This window comes from Corvus moneduloides, chromosome 13 (genome assembly GCF_009650955.1).
Source record: "Corvus moneduloides isolate bCorMon1 chromosome 13, bCorMon1.pri, whole genome shotgun sequence".
NCBI classification, from domain to species: Eukaryota; Metazoa; Chordata; class Aves; order Passeriformes; family Corvidae; genus Corvus; species Corvus moneduloides.
The window spans coordinates 19836149-19852211 of NC_045488.1; the positions used below are offsets into that span (position 1 = coordinate 19836149).

The 16063-nt window shown below is 45.4% G+C and overlaps 1 protein-coding gene across 2 annotated transcripts in view; it reads right to left on the bottom strand.

Annotated features, from left to right (window-relative positions):
* Positions 1-16063, bottom strand: part of ARIH1 (ariadne RBR E3 ubiquitin protein ligase 1) — a 49264-nt gene that overhangs the window by 9387 nt on the left and 23814 nt on the right. For both annotated transcript variants that reach the window (XM_032122829.1, XM_032122830.1), the window contains exons 3-9: positions 11874-12018; positions 7753-7845; positions 7341-7396; positions 4326-4392; positions 3525-3631; positions 2988-3030; positions 1841-1912 (exon numbers count right to left, since the gene is read on the bottom strand). In XM_032122829.1, the coding sequence (XP_031978720.1) occupies positions 1841-1912; positions 2988-3030; positions 3525-3631; positions 4326-4392; positions 7341-7396; positions 7753-7845; positions 11874-12018 (583 nt within the window). The remainder of the gene's footprint in view (positions 1-1840; positions 1913-2987; positions 3031-3524; positions 3632-4325; positions 4393-7340; positions 7397-7752; positions 7846-11873; positions 12019-16063) is intronic.

Here is a 16063-nt window from a genome sequence, read left to right on the forward strand (position 1 = left end):
TAGGCTGTGAAGCCAACAGTGCAGGCACAAGTTGTGCCTCACCAAACACAGCTGCCCTGCTTTCCTGCTAGGAACCGTAGAGAGAGAAAGGAGGGATGGATACACACTCCAACTGCACAATTCCCATCCCAGTCCATTGCTACAGCCCCACATCCAGACAGCACTTGGGTTTCTCCATGCCTCTGGTCAGGGACCAGCAGGGAACTGGGGCACGAGGGAGGTGGCTGCAGCCCCACGATCCCAGGCTGACCAGGCTCTCCAGAGGCTGCCAAGCTCCCAGGACACACATCCCAGCAGCCAACACTGGAGGTTCCCACCTTCCCCACGGCAGAGATCAGCATGAGGGTGGGTTCCTCTCCCTCCCAACCTTCCTCTCAGTTGAAGCCAGCGTCAGCTCTGAGAGAAGAATGCCATATTGTCCTTCAGCTAATTGAATGGATATGGATGCCACAAGACTCCAGGACAGTTGGCTTGCTCAAATGTCTGGAGTGATTACCCTGGTGGCAATTATTCTCCCTGTTGCAGCCTGGGCTCCTAAGTATTCCCCTGTAGGAGTGTCTGGGACAGTATTAGAGGAAGTAGCTTAGACAGTGATGTCCAAGGACAGCTCTGCTGCTCCCACCAGACCACAGGTACCAACGGAGATGCAGGGCCGGTGGCAGATGCCACCCTCCAGATGGGTGCTCCCCACCCCCAAAAATCATCTTATTCCCAAGGCAGGGGGAGGTACAAGATGGGGAACCCCAAGATCAGCCTCCTGAGGGCTTTAACCGGCAAAACAGGGCTGTGGCTGTTCCAGTGTCCCAAATATGTGAGACCCAAGGCTAGCAGTGTTACACTCTGCCTTTTCCAAGCTATTGGGTGCTCTTCCTCAGGTTTAATAGGAGCAGTCCCTGAAGAGCCAGCAAACTCCAAACAAACCTGGTTCAGTCCCCGAGCCACGTTGGAACACACTGAGACAAAGCCAAAGCCCCTTTGGTGACACCGTGAGCTCCAAGCAGGGCCCCAAGGCCCCACTCCAGCCTGATCTGAGCTGCACAGTGGGTGTTTCTCTGCCACCATAACACAACATTCCAGCTCGATGAAAACCAGGCAGCCAGCCCCGGAAAGCAGCGAGGCTGCTGCAAACAATGCCATTAACCACTTACATAACAGAACCAAGAAAACAAAGCAGCCATTTCCTCACTCCCTCTCCACCTTCCTCCTTCAGCTGGGAGCCCCAGGCCTGCTCCTCACCCCCCACGGGATCTGCTGCTTTTGTGTCCTTGCCACCATGACAACCTTCGTTTTAATTTGTCCCAAAGTGATCAAATGCTAAAGTTTCAGGCGAAGTTGGGCTAAGTAGAAGGAGACCTTAACATAATGAAATCCCAAACAGCTGTTCTGCCAGTCTCCACCTGGAATGCTGCCCAGCGGAAATGAAGGCTCCTCTGGAGGCCAGTCCCACGGATTTGAAGGCAGATGTAAATGATCCCAGCCAAACGGAGCCATTGGTGGTGGTAACATGTTCCACACATGGAATGGGGCATGGATTTGCTCAGGGAAGCCACCGGTGCCAGACAGGAGCCCAAAGACTTAAATCTTGAGCTTCCTTTGGGTCTCCAATTAACTGGTTTTTTCCAAGCACTTTCCTTCACTGAACTTGAAGAAACTCACCTTATTCCAGGCATTAACACCTGTTTGCTCTTCAAACAAAAGCACTTCAGTGTACTGTGGATTTTAAGGCTTGCTCTTAACATGGAACAGAAAAAACAATCCTAATGCAAGGAAGTAGATTGATGTCCTTTTCACCTGACAAATCTATATAAAATCTCTATATAAAATATGAAAAACCTCTCACCTTTGTGTTGGCTGCAATCCAATTGGAGGTTTCACTGTCATCATCACACTTCTTAATCCATTTCTTTAACCACTGTCAGAAAAATGATTGAAGAAGAGTGTTAAATGTAACTGGAGGAACTACAAATGTTCCCAAGACCCCTGCTCACATTAAGGAAAGGTACACCCAACCACATGGGAATAGTGGGGTGTTGGTGCTGGAAAACTGTGCAAACAGCCACAATCTAGTGGCAGACAATTCCTGCAGCTCCATTCTGATCCAGCAAGCACAAGCACCCAGCACAAACACTCCTGCAACGAGTTTGCAGCTCTTAAGCTCAATCAAGACAAACTTCATGTTGGACCCTTAAATAAAAAGGACATTTCAGCTCTGGGGTGACTAACTGTGGCCTTCCAGTACCTGAAAGGAGCCTACAAGAAAGATGGAGAAAGACTGTTCACAAGGGCCTGGAGTGACAGGACAAGGGGGAATGGCTTCCCACTACAAGAGGGCAGGGTTAAATGGGATATTGGGAAGGAAATCCTGGGAGGATGGTGAGGCCCTGGCACAGGTTGCCCAGAGAAGCTGTGCATGCCCCATCCCTGGAAGTGTTCAAGGATGGGGCTTGGAGCAACCTGGGCTAGTGGAAGGTATCCCTGCCCATGGCATGGTGTGGGACTAGATAATCTTTAGTGTCCCTTCAAACCCAAACCAGCAAAACCAAATTGGTTCCTTCAGTACAATGGATCACGCCGGACAAAGCACGAAACACCTACAGGGACACCTCATACAGGAATGATCCTTGTCCAAAAAGCACCTTCACTCCTCTGCAGGAGGTCACAGGTCTCACAACCTCCTCTTCCAGACAATTCCCACCTGGATGAGGCACTGTTCCCTCACAAGGTCCAACTGTGAGGCAGCCAGTAAAGGCACCCAGTAGGATTTCACTGCAGGTTCTCACGCTGTGATTTAAACAGATGAGCTACTCTGCTCCCTGGTGGGAACAACAGCTGGGCTCAGTGATCCCTGGGGGCCCCTTCCAGCTCAGGATAGTCTATGATTCTATGGACAGCCACAAAAACTTGGGCTTCAGTACTAAGTCTTGCACATAAATTGATTTAAAACTTTTTCAAAACACAGATTTGGGAAAGAACCTTGATGTGCTCACCTTGCATTTAACAGGATCATGCCAGTTTTCACCGCAGTTAAAGCTGTAAGGGAAAGAAAAGGGGAAATAAGCAAACAGGGCAGATGATTGTACTTGTAATTAAAATAGGGGAGGTTTTCTTCTGGGCTGTTCAAAGCCAGTCCTAAGGAAACTCAACACACCTCTCTTCAATCCTGAAATCCCTCAAGGGCCACTTCAAAACAGTGGCAGAACAAGGGGAAATGGCTTCCCACTGTCAGAGGGCAGGGTTAGATGGGATTATTAGGGAGAAATTCTTTACTGTGAGGGTTGTGAGACACTGAAACCGGTTTCTAGAGAGGTCACCCCTGGATCCCTGGCAGTGTCCAAGGCCAGGCTGGATGGGGCTTGGAGCAGCCTGGGATAGTGGAAGGTGTCCCTGCCCATGGCAGAGGGTGGAACTCGATCGCCTTTAAGGTGCCTCCCAAGGCAGAGCAGTGTGGGGCTCCACGAACACACACAACACTTCAGGGCAGTGCGCACAAAGCAGTACCAGCAGCTTTCCCTGGTGGCTCTTACCAGAACTGACGGCCACATTTGCAGCGCACGGGTTTAGCATCCGGGTATTGGACTTTAACGACGTGGTGGCAGTCGGGGGCAGGACACCACTTTAACAGTCGATTACACTGCGAAACAAAGCACACACCCCACATCACACAGGAAGGAGGTGCTCAAGGACAGCTCCTGCCCTGCATCCCTTTGCCGTGACTGCAAACAGCTAAGAAATTAAAACCAAACCCACTGCACCCATCACTTCTGGCAAGGATTGAAAGCTTGATCCCGTAACAACTTCCTCCATGGGCTCTACAGGACAGCTGAACCCACACAACTGGGAAACTGGGACAGTGCAAACATCTTGCAAAGCACCTTTCTCCAAGTTTATTTTGAGGCTACAAAACTATCAGTATTTGGTAAAGTATTTTTGCAGTTTTACTTCAACTTGCAAAATGTTTAATGAGTGGTGTTGTTCACAGCATTTCCTGCTTTCCAATCTGAAGTACCTCAGGTAACATTCAAGAGTTATAAATAACTATTATATAACTGTTATAACTGTGTAATTCTACTTCTCAGAACCCAGATAATAAGCAACAGCTCTTGCATTCTCTTTAGGTCTTTTGTCCTGAAGTTTTTCTAATATTTTCCTACAACTGTCTCTGTAAGGCAAAGGACTATAAAACAACCCCTGCATTCACACTTGATTAGAGACTATGCAAAGAAACCCTGCTCTGCAGTTCTAAACAAGCCTCCAGTATCTGGCTGGGTACGTGTGTGAGACAAAAACAACCTACAAACAATTAAAAATTTCTAATAAAAACTCACCTCTACAAAACTATTGGTTATTAAATGCTGGTACTTTAATTTAACCTTGGAATCTGTGATCAGACGCCTGTGGGAAGGGAAGAAACAGAAAAATTGTAGCAGAAATCTTGTTTATCCCATACCCAGCCATAAGTTAGGACAAATAGGTTTGATTCGTCCTTCTGCACTTGCAGATACTTTTTGTACTCACCTGTTTGCTATTTATTTGTTAGACCATTTATTATTATGAAAACTACATTCATTGTATTCAATATATAAATACACATATAAATATATTAGCTTCAGAAACAGAAAGCTCACACAGTTCAAGAGAACTGAACCTCTTGGTGTGAGGATTTTTATTTTAAAACACTTTCCTGAAGAGCCCAAGAAACAAAGCAAGTAATTTAATCAGTTCATTTACATAAAACACGCACATTGTGTGGCAAATCCCTTTAAAAAGCTCCAGAACAACCCTTGTGTGGTTAATAACTCTGGGAAGCCTAATGTTAGCTGGGTTCCAGTGGAATGCTACAGCTTCAGCTTAAAGGTGTTATAATCTATTTACCATAAAAACAAAGTTGATTTGAATTCAACATCACTAGGGGTGTACACAACATGGACTTTAAATTAATTCCAGTCTGCTTGGAACTGGGAGAGCAGAGGAAAACTGACTGATGGGAACCCTTGACAAGCATGGTGACCACTCTTCTCCTGGGCACACCATCCCAGCTGGCATTTGCAGACTGTCCAGCCAAAATACATCCAAAGTAACTTAACTATGGATTGCTGAGCACTTCCAAAAATGTCTTTTAGCTATAACTGAAGTTATATACACTGAAGTGTCTTCCCAATATATCTAAATATAAAGCTGGACTAACACACCCTGTGTAGCATTCCTGGTTTAAATCTTTCTGCGGAATACAGCTTTATACAGGCCATACCATGGATAAATATTGGAATTAATGGATTTTCCTTTCCAGCTGTAGCCAAAACTAAGTGTACTCCTGCATGTTATCCTTACAACACTCCCTGAGGAGCGGCGTGTGCCCATGGGATGAGCACAAATCCCAGCCCTGGGCAGCTGGGGAGCTCCTCACTCAAGCACATGCTGGTTATTACATAAATCACAGCACGTGGCAGCTCAATTCCCAAGGCTAAAATAAAACAAATCAGCTGACAAAGCATCTCTCCTGCAATTCTGGAGTCAAACTTACTGAAGTATGAGAAAACAATCTGAATTTAGTATGAATTATAAATTTCTTTTTTTTACCCCATACTTGGGCTTCAAGACATACTAATTATCACTTTGGAAATGTACTGAAGTATAACAATATATCAGGTACTGGAATTTAAATTAATAGTCATGCCATGACTAACCCGAGCACATAATCCACTGGTTTTTTGCTTATCAAAATGCTTTGATTGCCCCGATCAACATCACCAGGTCAAGACCTTCAAGAATTTAGCTTTGAATATTACTGTCTTTTGGCAAATCATAAATGAAACTAGACAAATTAAGAGATGAAACCCATGCTCAGAGCCCATAAATCATATTAATTTTGTGTTCATATCACTTGGAAACTGAGAGCTGGAGACTCTATAAACAGGAAAAGACCTAAAAAGTAGTAATTAAGGACACAGAAGTGGGTGCAGGTTCCAGTTGAGATCATTTACATTTTTGTCATATATATTGACATATTCTAAGATTGCCAAAGTTGTCCATTCTGGCTTATTTTAAAAGAAAGTTTTTCAAAAAATGCACCTTCCTCCCCACAGAAATGCAGGTAAGAACAGGGAAAGGTGGATTTTTACCTCTAGAAACAGTTTCTAGTTTTACTCAGACAAAGGGGACCTGTTTGCTTTAGCACCCAGCTGCCACTGCCCTATCCCAGGCCTCGTCCCTGCCCTCTCCAGCCAACGGGAATCCCACAGCACTGCCCTCCTTTTCTTCCATCCTTTCCTTGCTGCTGCTGCCACTGCAGCCTCCAATGGTTTCAGCTACTCAATTTCACATGCACCGTTTGAACAGCTCATTCCAACTGTTGCAATCAAGAAAACACTCAAAAAAGTCCTGCTGAGAGCAATTCGACTCCACAAATTGAAGTTCAACCTCTGGTAAACAAAAATCTCAATCAGGATACTCAAGATATGCCAACTTCAGCTCAGTTTCCACCCACTGGCCTCTACAAACCACCCCTCAACAGGGCAGGAAAGCACTTCAGCTACTTCCACTTCCATCCAGCCTACACTCCATGAGTAACGGAGAGCCAAAATTGGGGAAATCACTACTCTGAAAGCAACTGATAATAAAAACCAGCAAATTAATATCAATGAGTGAGTCAGGCTTCAGGAAGGAAAGAATAAGGTAACAGAATAAGCCTCTATTGAGATGCTTTTTAGCAAGAAGAATTAAAATGAACTTGAACAAAGTTCAGGATTATGAAGGATATTGCTCATGCAACAGCTTCCCCCAGTACAACAGAGAAGGAAGCTCATGGAATTCACTGCTCCACCACAAACTAGCAGTCATTCTACAGCTGGACAACTCAATAACTCCAAGGACACAGGCTGACACACCAGCTTAATCAAATCTTCTGTTTGAGAGTCAACTGCTTCCTATCAGAGGGCAAAAAACACATCCTGAACCAGCCCTTAGGACTCCTGTCCTCTGACTCACCTATTAACCACAGCTATAGGGCTTGGGGAACCAGTGGGTTGACCTGGGTAGAAGTCCTGAATTCTGACATAAATCGAAGGAAACAAAATGCACAAAGCAGTAAAACAGGGTTTGGAAACCCTGGTGTCACACTGACCAAACTGGTCAGGGACTCTTTCCTCCCAGTGCTGTCACATGGGGTTGTCACACCTAAACAGGAAGTTAAGAGACATTGTGGGATCAAAACAAACAGTTCAGGACAGGCTTCTCTGCTGCCTACAAGCCTCTGTGCAGTTTGTTATAAGCATTTGAATAGATTTGAATAGCACATGAGTAACACAATGGAAAGAGAGAGCAAAGCCAAGAGCATTACTTACATAACTGTATTGTCGTCCACTAAGATATCACAGCCATGGGCAGGGCATGAAATGGTCTGAAAAACACAAAAAGGTCATAGGAGGAACAGTGCTTATCCTGGTTTTGCATCACAAAGAATTCCAAGGCAACAGACTTTATTACAATCCACAGCCAAAGGAGTGCTTTGCCTCTCCCACCACATCCCAGGTGTGCCACTGGTTCCTCCTTCCCCAGCCCAGATACCTGCACCAACTCCACAGAATTCCCTCCAGATTCACCTGTAGCAGAGCCTGCAGCCCCCAAACCTTTGGGGTTTGGGTTTTCTCTGTCATTCTTTTGGATGTCTTTAAACTTCAGCAGGGGACACTCTCCCCCATCTCTCCAATACACAGAATTTCCAGAAATAAGCCATGAGGTGAGTTGAGATTTTACCTGTCCCATGCCTTCCTCCATTATTTTGGTAGTTAAATATTCACTCCAGCACTGCATACAGAACTTGTGTCCACACTCTAGGCCAGTGAAGTACTGCAATGACAAAGAACACGAGACATTGCCTCATTTTATCACTGGATTCGTTCCATAATTTCGTCTTTCTTGGTGCTGTGCAGTTCATCCATCCCATCCCTCATTCCCCACACCACACTCGAGACACTGCTAATCGTTTTGCATCATCACCCTACAGAACACTGCCAAAGCAGCCTTAGTCACTCTTCCAAAGCCAGACTTTAATCCCCAACCCCAGCAGCAAGAAAAGGTGTGGCCTGTGTTTCCATCCTGGCCCATTTAAATTTATCCTTGTTTAAGGAGTGTCTATGGAGCACAGCACGGCTCTCTCCCATGTTACTTTGGACATCAGTCAAATAAATACAACACCAAACAGGTCACAGTGATAAGGATACAGAGTCTTCATTCCTCCTATTTTTTCCCCATGGCACATGTGGGTGCTGCCCAAAAGTCCTAGACCTCCTCGGGGAACTTCCCCCTGAAACCCAGATGCCCATCAGATGAGGACACTAAAGATCCTGATTGGCAGGTGTAAATTGCTAAATAAAATTCAATAATGATCAGCTGTCACAGACAGCAGCAGGGACAACTCCATCCTTGTCTGCATCATCTGCACAGAGCTGTCAAGATATCATCTGGAACTGAGCGGTTACACAAGGGGTGGAGAAGCAAACACTGCTGAGGAAAGACTGGAATTAAAGTACTTTTCTCTGGTCAACTTACAGCTATTTTATACCCAGAGTCAGCACCAAGGAAAACTGTACTTAAAACACTTCACTTGTACCACTATAGAGGTAGTATTTGCTGGCTCAGCTTTGCAAACCAACTTCTCAACCAGTGAGATAAAACCAGAACTCCACCCTCAGATACCATCAAACTATGAAACTCCACAGAGGAAAGAACCCAGAATCCTCTGTGGAACAGCCCAAAACAACAGTAGGATGGTGGTAATTGAGGAAAGGAGAATCCACTTGAGGACAATGTTCTTCCCAAACCGCCTCCTCAGCCATCATCCCACAGAGGTGCAGCAGCTGTGCTGTGCTGTCTCTGGATGCTCTGGCACGGGATTGCCCAGGGAAGGTGCCTGTCAGCACCCTCTTCCCCCGGGCTGGCAGGCTGTGATTACACTGCTCTGACACTCCTGCCACCAGCACAGGCTGCACCCTGTGAGCACCAACACGGGTGACTCTGACCTGAGCATCTGACTTGGTTCCAGGTAAAAATAGAGACATCCACCCCAAAAAAACCAACGAAGAGATCAGAGAGGAGGCTGACACCTATGTGGTGCCAGGTACACCGGCTCCAAGAGTGAAAAAAGACACCTTCCAATTTCTGAACCCTTATTGAGCCAGATAACAAAGGTACCTGATGCTCCACAGATGCTGCTGTGGCCAAGTGACATCTCCTGGAGATGCAGAGTTAGAGTAAAATCACTTTAACATCTGTAACTTTTGGGATGCCACAGCACGAAACCATCCCAAAAACAGCACTGACTTTTCCTTGAATTTTGGCTTCTCCACATGTGATGGGAAGCAAGCACAGACAAGGGAATCATCCCTTACCAAACCCAAATACTCCTGCAGCAGGCACACACAAGGAACCACCACAGAACACATCTTCATGTAAGACCTGCTTTGGTTATTTCAGGCAGGGAAAAGGTTTGCTAAATGCCCACAGAAAGGCAGCCACCACCACACTTCCTCCCAGGCTGCAAGGAATGCAGAGAATCTCTCGGCTCTTTTCTTTACTTTGAGGGAGTTCCCAATTATTTTTGGCTCAGCTGACAGAAGATGTCAAGGGAGCAAGTAAAAAGGCCAACATAAAACCACCAAGGACGGGGGGAGCAGTGACTCCTTAGGCAGCTCGTTAGCCCAGGGGACAGTTCTGCTGTCACCACATCTGTGCTCAACATCTACAGTCTGGACAAAGCAGGATGTTCCCAAAAACACCCCCAGCCCACTCTCCAAGGAACCTGAGGGTGGGAGGCAAGAGAGAAGGAAGGCAAAGCCATGACCCTCCCAGTTCCTGTCTTACCAATAAAGGTGTCACCCAAAATAACTGCTGGGACCTGACACTGCTTGACAGGGACACAGAGCGGGTAAAACATCTCCCTTAAGTCCTCAAACTTGCTGGGTGAGAGCTTCCAATGCCTCGTTTGGCAGGTGCTTCCCAAAAACCTCAAACCACAGTTCTTTGGAGGTGACTGAAGAGCTACAGAGACTTTGTAGACAGAAGAGAGGGAATATTCAAGACTAACATGCCTGCAACAACTGCACACTGGAAAACTTCTTAACACTCCCAAGCTCTCTAGCTTTCCACAGGCTGAAAGGGGCTCGCAGGGCAAACCCCCCACCCCCCAGCTTTCAAGTGGAAAAAAAATTAGCTGATCATTGCTAGGGGATTTTCAAAGCTGAAATTTCAGGTTGGGCACTGAGCATAAAAATAATCCTAGAATTTATCATTCACATCGACTAAAACAGCTTCAAAACAGATTTCAATCACCTTAGACACAGAAACTAAAGCCTTTTACAGAAGAAATAATAAATATTAGTTTTCCTATAGGCTCCAGCTTTTTTGTAGGGCAAAGAAACAGAGGTTCCCCTCTGATGTCTTTTAACTTAATGAACACCAACAACAGAGACAGCCCTGCTCACTTGCAACATCTCTCTGCTCCAGCTAAAAATCTGCTCTTCTAGCAACTGGGCCACTGCTATTTGAGCTACAAAATCAATAAGTATTAGTGTGCTTTGTGCTGTTCTTTCCAGTTTCAAAACTCTGGACAATGCTGTGGTGTGATTTTGGGGGTTGTCCTGTGCAGGGCCTCGATGATCCTTGCGGGCCTGTTCCAGCTCACGGTATTCCATGATTCTATGATTCTGCTTCCCAGGCAGCACAGTATCCCCAGGCAGAGGACAGGCCTGGCACTTGTGAGTTTTACCCCCACCCAGCACAGCAACTACGTTAAAAAGGAGAGAACGGTGTATTAGGATATACTGCCTTTCTCTTTCAAAGCACCTCATCATACAAAGCAGGAATTTGCCTTTTCAGCTCCTCTCCAAGAAGGAAGTCAGGGCACACAAGACTGAAGAGGAGACACATGAAGCCTTGTGGTTTCTGGCTCAAGAGGAACAGGGACCTTAATGCTGAGAATGGGAGGACTGAAGCCGACCTTTGCTCAGCTCTGCCCACTCCAGGGAAGGAAGATCCAGAGCAAGGAAGAGGCTGCAATCAGGGAACTTCACCCCAGGCTACTCCTGAAGCCCAAAGCTCATCATGCTTCCTCGCTGAAAACACACCCAGAGCCAAGAGCAAAGCCTTTTGTCAGGGTAGCTTTGCTTGGAAAGACCCAGCACATGTTTTAGGGTGTTCTGGAGGGGCAGCTCCCCCAGGAAGAGCAGGATCCAATAAAGGAAGAATTCCTTACTGTCAGCACTTTGCCTTTTGACGAACTCTCCTGTTTGAGCTTTTCCACTCATCTCCTTTTCTCCCAGACCTCCCACCAGTATGTCCTGCCCCTGGGAGCCCCAGCAGAGCCTGGACCTCTGAGCAGTGTGTGGGAATGCTTCAGTTTGGTCAACAGCCACAAAAAAGCAGCACTACCCCCCCGGACATTGATGCACAGCCCCAGCAAGTACTGCATAACACACTCTCATGTCTGACCAAGAGGGTATTGTCCAAACATGATAAAGATCCAAAGATATCCACACTTTACTTCTACTCACTTTTATTCCAGACTTCCTAGTTTGACTACTTTGTAACATTATTTACTGCTTTTAAAAGCTGTTTCCTGCCTTGCCTTTCTATTTCCGAAAATATGCCTTCGCCCATCGTGCTTTTCACAGATTTTTAATTTCACATATCATTTATCTGTACATCTCAGTTGGTATCTGACCTTTGCAAACATAACCTGCTTGCTTCTTCCTGAACTTTACTACACCGCTGCCCAGGCCCCAGCACTCTCAGAGGTGTTTTGCAGGAAAATGTGAAGTTTCAGGTAGGAAATCTGGGGAGTTGATGGTCAGGTAGCACCGAGGCCACCGGGTACTCACCGAGTTTGGGTAGTTCAGATAGCAGATCTGACAGGACATGTCCTGGGCTGATGACCTGGTGTTCATCTGGCGCGTTCGAGACTTTTTACTTGGATTAATTACGTGACACTCAGCAAAGAGCTTCTCCAAGTTGCCATCGAAGTACCTGCACAACACAGGAAAGAATGAAAATTTAACCACCTACTAAATCATTCTTCCATTCTACTTGGCAGCTAAGTGTACAAAGATGCTTTCAATATTTCAAAACACACACACACACACACTACTTCCAACAAACTCTTCCCTAACACAACACAGAGGTGGATATTAGACAACTACATAATTTCAGAGACTCTCACTTGAATTACACTCCTGAAATTCAGGTATCTTCAATTCTTCAGCTGCATTTCAAGTAATTCATGATTCTCCCCAGTGATTGCTTTGCATTAGAATTCCAGGATAGGAAACTAGAGCATGAACACCTGAGTTCACAGTCCAGGCATTGGAACACCTTCCTAAAGCACAGGTTTGATGCCTCCAAGCTCAGTTCTTTTCAATTGAAGCCTTCCATTTTTCCTACTATTCTGATCAGTAGCCATTCGAGCAGCTTTTCTCTTCAGCCAACCTGAGGTAATTTAACAACCTCCTAAAAAATACAGTTCCAGGTTTACAATGCTTCCAAAGATTAGGTACCTATTGGAAAGGAGGATGCAAATTGCTTGGGGGGAGAAAAAAGATCACTTCCTTTCTATTTCCTATTCCCTTAAGGAAAACAATACTGGTTTGCTTTCAAGGCTTATAAAAAGCTCTTCCTTGGAGAGGAGGACCAAAGTGGAGAGAATCATTATCAGGAAGCTCAACCTCTTCCCAGAATCCTTCACACACCTCTCTCCAGCCTGCAGCAGCTGCAAAGAACTAATTAAACCAGACAATTAACCAGCCCCATCACCTGCACACATCCCCCAGCCAAACCCACTAAGTTGTTCCCCCACTCCCTTACAGCTCTACCTACCAACAAGGCTTGATTTATAATTTTAAAAATATCCATTTTCCTGCTGTTTCATATGTTTCTCAGTGCAGTTCACATATTTTAGATCTTAAATTTCAAAACACTGAATCTGGAAGGAAGTGGTGAATTCTGGCATCACAGCATCCACGAGGCTTTGCCACTGTTCTTCAACGTTAGCTCAGGATTTAACTCAACCAAGTTCTTTTGTTTGCTTAGAGGATTATATTTAGAAATTTTTATGCTATATTTAAATATATAAAATTATATCTTTAGATAATTTTAGCAAGTGAATTCAGTGCAGTCCTATTATAGGCAGTACTTGTTAATTAAGAATCACGGATAAATATTAAGTCCACAGAAGTTTTCCAGCCTTACAACTGCCCTTAGAGGCAGCAGGAGCAGCACAGGATGTGCTCTGAAGAGAGCAGACACACAGATGGGTTTGAAGCTTGCAAGGAAAATAGTTTTGTATACAAATGCTATGATGCAACTTGAACCCTGGTCCTCATGGCCAGCTAAATGCTTATGGAAATACCAAAGGTTTTTGTAGTGGTGGGCTGGTTCTAAGGGTGAATATCCATGTCAGGAACTTGAATTTTTTCACCTGGAATTACCTATCCCCTTTAAATACCTATGGATAGTATTCCTACTTCTCCATGCTGTTTTCTTCTCCTGCATTTTCTTTCTGAGTAAGTAATTTCCACATTTGTTTTCATTAATGTCTCTCAGACTCAAACTCATGCTGCCACTGAGCCGTAAGAACTCCAGAAAACGCAGAGGAAAATGTGGATCTCCTTGAAAACATGCAGTTCCAATGGATACTCCAAAGTCCAACAGCTGTCTCACTGCTCCACCACTCCTTACGCAAACACGCCAAGGGCTCCATCAGGAGACTCTTGCAGTTCCTTCAATGGTTAGGAACAACTCCTAATTCCGGTGACCATCCCTTTTTCCCACTAGTTCCAGCATCACCACAGCCCATCCCTGCAGGCAGATCTCCCTCTGCCCTTCCCATGTTCTTTGGTCAAAGGATTCCCAGGCAGCAGCTCTAACACCCTTCCCTCCCACAGCAGGTGAGCTCCATGTGACATTCACTGACTTCCCTGGCCAGCAAACCTTCTCCACCACCAATGCCCATTTCCATTCATCCTCCTTGAATCTAAGAAGCCAAAACACATGCAATCCCAGTCCAGATCTGACCCTGATCTCATACAATTTCACCAGAGTTCTCCTGCAAATCTCACCTAATGCATTGCAAAAGATGGCTACATTTCTCCAGAGCTCCTCCATGTCAGCATCCCTCCTCACTTCCTTCACAACTCCAAGAATTCTGATTTTTCCTCAAATACACTCTATTAAAGGGTTGGTTCTTGGTACCTCCATCCTTATTTTCATCCTAGGGAGGAGCACAGCACCTTACACAGCCCTTGAAATCCTCTGCCCTCCTTTCCCTTCACAATGCAGATATTGAGTAATTCTAGCACTTCTGGCACATGAGAATTTCTTCTATTAATTCTTCAAAGTTCCTTTGCTTCACCACAAAGTTGGGGGCTTTTCTGCTATTTTAAAATGAATGGACAAACTAGTGTTTGTCCATTATTTTCAAGTGTTTCTACTTACCAAGACCAAACCTATTACAGTACCAAGTCCTTTTGGCAGAGGGATCAAGCTGTCAGCTCCTTTATCTCCTCAAAATTCCCTCCTGCTGTCTGTAACTGCTCAATCCCCATTTCCCAGACATAATCAAATCCTACCCATGGGAGTATCAAAGATAAAAAGCCTTTTTACTGAAAAAAATTGCTTCCAGTACACACTTTGGGATATTTACTTCCATGGAAGAGCATTTGTGAGTGTCAGTACAGCAATATACTCGCAGTAAAAGATATCTCCACATCAGAACTCCTGCCATGCACCATTTTTCACCTGTTCAACCTCTGCTAAGGAGTGTAAAGCATTATTTGTTCCAAGGAAAGCAGGCAGCCAGGTCCTGCAGAAGAGGCAATCTGGGCATTCCTGACATCCCTCCTCCGCTCAGAGGAACAGGGACATGTGGCCACCAAGATAAGCAGCTACAAGGGACTGCTGTACCTCTGGCTGCACCTCCAGGGATTAAATCGGGCTGGGGGACATGCTGAGACACATTTCTCTTAACAAAATGACCAGGGGAAGGCACATAAAGCAGGAGAGCTGCATCTTAACCTCTTTATCACACAGAGGTTCCTCCCCAAACTCCCCTCAGGAGAGGACACCATCAGCCATAGTACAATTGCAAGATTATCAAGATTAAGTTCAAGCTAAAGCACTTTCTTCACTTGTTTCTGAGGTGATGTGGTCATTCTGCACCTGCTGCTCTCCTGTCCCTTTGAATCAAGCTTACAAGACACAGGAAAATAACACCTGACATCTTTATTCTCCTAAACACATGCAGCATATTCAGAGGCTGAACTAGCATTTCCTCCACTCCCCACTTCCATCCTACAAACAAATCCACCCCAAACCCCCAATTTTGCTTTTGCACACAAACAATTAAGTGTTCCACCAGTGGGAGAGGGCAGTTTTTCAATTGTGGCTGTTATTACTTTACTGTAAGAGGAATAAATACCCGCAGCACATCTGCCCTCTCAACGCCACTGTGCAATTACTCCATGACAAAGCTGGCACAGACAATAACAAGCTGCTCATTAACAACAGGCATAGCAAGGCTAAAAAAAGTGGGAAAACAGAGAAATTTTCACGTCACAAGCTCAGACCTCCCCACTTATCAAAAAAAGAGAAGCCCCTTGGTTAAAGTGCTTTCCTCCAGGCCAGGTCTGATAAGGCTGCTGGGAGGTCGTGCTGACTCACCATGAGCTAAGGGAAAACAGGCACTGATTAGGAACTGCAAACATACACCATGAAGCAACAGAACTTCCAAGCAAAATGTATATTTTAGGGTTTTTCCCCCTTAATCCTCACCTATCACCACAGCAATGACCAAACCCTCTTGAACACAAAGAGCCTGCTCTCAGCCTCCTTCCCAGCTTCCTGCTCCTGCTTTAACACAGCTGAGCACTCCAAAGGATTTCATGGAAGTTATTTGGTGCAGAAGTGACAGAAGGCAGCACCAGGCACTTGAGAGACGATGTTCTGGTGTTTTTCTAATATACCAGGACATCGATAAGCACCAAAACTGGGACCAGTGTGCAACAGACCTGCCTAAGCA